This window comes from Lepidothrix coronata, unplaced genomic scaffold (assembly GCF_001604755.1).
Source record: "Lepidothrix coronata isolate B3197 unplaced genomic scaffold, Lepidothrix_coronata-1.0 Scaffold358, whole genome shotgun sequence".
Classification (NCBI taxonomy): domain Eukaryota; kingdom Metazoa; phylum Chordata; class Aves; order Passeriformes; family Pipridae; genus Lepidothrix; species Lepidothrix coronata.
The window spans coordinates 204,924-208,182 of record NW_016690538.1 but is presented as its reverse complement, the minus strand read 5'-3'; the positions used below and the strand labels follow the sequence as shown (position 1 = coordinate 208,182).

At 53.2% G+C, this 3,259-nt stretch overlaps 1 protein-coding gene across 1 annotated transcript; it reads right to left on the bottom strand.

The window, feature by feature from the left end:
* Window positions 1-2,434: 2,434 nt before the first annotated feature.
* HOXC9 (homeobox C9) lies at window positions 2,435-3,066 on the bottom strand. Its single transcript, XM_017838782.1, has one exon. The coding sequence runs from the start codon at window positions 3,050-3,052 to the stop codon at window positions 2,435-2,437; it is 618 nt and encodes a 205-aa protein (XP_017694271.1). The 5' UTR covers window positions 3,053-3,066.
* Window positions 3,067-3,259: the final 193 nt, after the last annotated feature.

Here is a 3,259-nt window from a genome sequence, read left to right as displayed (position 1 = left end):
CCTTTTTTTTTTTTTTTTTTTTTTTTTTTTTTTCCCCCCCTTTTTTTTTTTTTTTTTTTTTTTTTTTTTTTCCCTTTTTTTTTTTTTTTTTTCCTTCTTTCCCCTTAATCTAATAACGCCGCCCGGCTTTTCCTAAAAGCGCTGGCAATGGGGCGGAGATGGGGAGGAGGGATGCTCGGCTGCTCTCCGCGGCCGGGGGATGCTCAGCCCGCGGGCTGGGAGGGGGGGACATTTACCCTGCTGCTTAAGAGAAGGTGGAAGGTAATTGTGGAAGGTAGTCCAGGAACTATTTCTTGACGTAATTTATCTCTGTCCTTTTCCTCCTGCAGCCTCCAGCCTCTAATGGATACATTAAATTGAATATCGGTGAGAAGGGGAGAGGGGAGAAGTGCGGTGGAGGTGGGATCCCCACCCGGAGGAAGGAGCTGGGGAGGGGAGGGGAAGGGGGGGGGGAGAAGCTCGGAGCCTAAAAGCAAAGGGGCTTTTGTCATCTTTTGCAGCGCTGTCTCCTCGTCAGGCTGCTCAGCAGCTGAGAGGACTGTGGGGCACAGGCACATCTCGTCCTGCTTTAAGAAATAAGTATCTTTAGGAAGAGGGGGAAAAAAAAATCAATGTATACAGCTGGCCTTTCTTCCCTCCCCCCCTCCACGCCCTGGTGTATCTATAGACAGAAACCTGTTTAATTAGCAGATCTTACCTAAATATTTTAAGTGACCTTCAGGAGAGTTTAATCTGTTTATTCTGGAGGGGTCATTTCCTTTTCTTTTGCTGCTGTTCTCACATAAAAGTTTCGGTAAATAAAACTCTAGCAATGGGTTTAAAATAATAATTATCCACATGACTGCTGCTAGCAGTAATCTAAGAACATAGTCATAAAAAGTCAAAATTCCCACCATTTCATAGGCCCATAAACTCTTTTTACAACCTCGGCTCTCCAATACTTCCCCCCAGAAGCTTTCCCAGACCTGGAAAGCGGAGTTTGTTTTTTTAATATCTTACGGATGACACGCGAGATGTCCCCCTGGCTCCGAGCAATTGGCTTTTTTTGAGGCGGTGGGGTTTTTTTTGGAGCTTCCCCCCTACCCTAAAGGACCTTCCGCGCTGCTGCCGCGGCCCCGCTGGCTCAGGGGGAGCAGCTTTTCCCCCCTCTGCCCTTCTCGGGGCGGCCAAGGGAGACTTTTCACCCCCCGGTTCCTCGACTTATTTTCATCACGAGGGTGCCTGGCACCGGCCCTGCCGTCATAAATAGAGGCGGCAGTGCCTTGGCGGAGGGAGAGGAGCGAGCTCTGGAGGCAGCAGAGGTGCTGCCGGGGCCGTCCCGCGCCCGCCGAGCTCGGCGATCCCCCCGCGGCTTTAGGCCGGGGGGTCCCGGCGGAGCCCGCCCGGGGCTGCGGGTTGTGCGGGACGCGCCGGCGGCTCCCGCGGCATCCCCCGTGGCTGCTCAGCTCCTCTCCGGGAGCCTTCGGCCAGGAAAAGGGGGGGGCTCGGCCGCGGTTTTTCGGACCTCCTTTCCCGCAGGTCCCCTCGGCGGGGCTGGGGGGCTGCAGGGCGAGGGCGAGGGGGGTGCTGGTGGCCGCTACCTGACTCCTCGCCCTGCAGTGGTCAAGGTTTCCCTGATGGCCGGGTCGGGGATTTTGGGGGGGTCTTTTTGGCATTTTTTTTTTTTTTTTTTTAGTTCCACCCCTCCCTCTCTCGCTGGGGCTGCAGAAGATGTTTCTTCAAGTGTATGGTCCAATGTCCTGCGCTCGCTGCCTCCTGCCCTCAGCTGCCTCCCCACACTCAGTTTATGCCTTTACAATTCCAATTTTCCTCCTTGCTACTCCCCTGCACCCCCACCCCCGGCCCCCCGCCCAGGGCACCCACCTTCTCCTTTATTCCCACGTGTGGGAGCATTTTATGAATAACTGCGCCGGTGGAGCTTTTATTGATTTTTAAAATAGATAAAGAGACACCTCTGCGTTCATCCAGAGATGTTCCCTTCCCCTCCCTGAAAAAAAACACCCCCACATCAGTACGTTCACTTCCAGCCACCTACAACTCTTCCTCGCCCTTTGAAAGTGGAAATATTTTAAAGCAAAGAGGCTTCTCCCTCTGCCTACCCCCTCTCGCTCCCTCTCACACACGCACTCTCTTTCTCTATTAGTTGTTGTTTTTTTCTTTTTTTTTTTTTTAATTCCCCCCGGTGGAAGGTGATGAATATTTGATCAAAGCAGCCAACAGCCCCCCCACTGGAAACAACAAAAAAAAAGGAAAACAAAAAAAAAAAAAAAAAAAAAAAAAAAAAGGAAGGGGGGGAAAAAAAAGGGGGAAAATAAAGAAAAAAATCCTAAAGAGCCCGAAACAAAGTAGAGAGATTCGCTCTCCGGCTCTGCTAGGCGGACTCGCTCAAACCCCCAGATCTTCCTGCGTATCTGGAGTTTTAGGGTCGGGCTCTCTAAGGTAATTTCATTTTATTGAGTAGGGTCCTGGAAGCCGTAATGCCTTCCCCGGTCGTAAACAAGAATGACTTCGACTTACTAGGGTCTAATTCGTGCTTTTCTTCTTTGTGTTTGCTGGAAGCGATGGCTTCGGACTCCGGGGAAGGAATTGTCTGCGCGGCTCTGTCTCTCAGCTCCCCGGCAGCCCCGTACATGTAGTCCGCGTAGCCGCGGCCGTCGGCGGGGCCGCAGTCCCGGCGCCCCGGGAACGCGTCGGGCTTCAGGCCGTAGGGGCGAGCCCCGGGGGCGAAGGCCGGGAACGAGACGGCCCCGGCCAGGGGCTCCAGCCAAGTCCGCATGTACCTGGGCTCGGCCCCCACGGGCGCCTGGGGAGCGTAGGGGTGGTAGCCCACGGAGGACTGGGAGTGCACGGGAGCCCAGGAGGTGGTGAAAACGGCCGGCTTGGGGGCGAAACTGCAGGACGGAAAGTCGGCACAGTCCGGGACTAATCCTGACGGTCGGGCGGCAGCCGGGTGGGCGGCAGAGCCGGGGAACCTGGAGGCCAAGAGCTCTTCGTTCTCGTGGCTTATCAGGGAGTCAACATAGTAGTTGCTTATGGGGCCAGAAGCCGACATGGTTCCCCCCTCTTTTACATTCATAAGATTATTGTATGAACTGTATGTGTACTTTTTATCTGCTCATAGAACAATCAGGGCAGGTAATTATTTTTTCAGCCTTTCCCACTGTTCCATTGGCTGCCGCCCTCACGTGATTGTATTTACCCAAAAATATCGCCTGGATCAATCCGCAGGGCTTTTTTTTTTTTTTTTTTTTTTTTTTTT

Excerpts from the sequence above, each read along its gene's own strand:
- HOXC9 (XM_017838782.1), bottom strand. The coding sequence starts at position 3,052 with ATGTCGGCTTCTGGCCCCATAAGCAACTACTATGTTGACTCCCTGATA.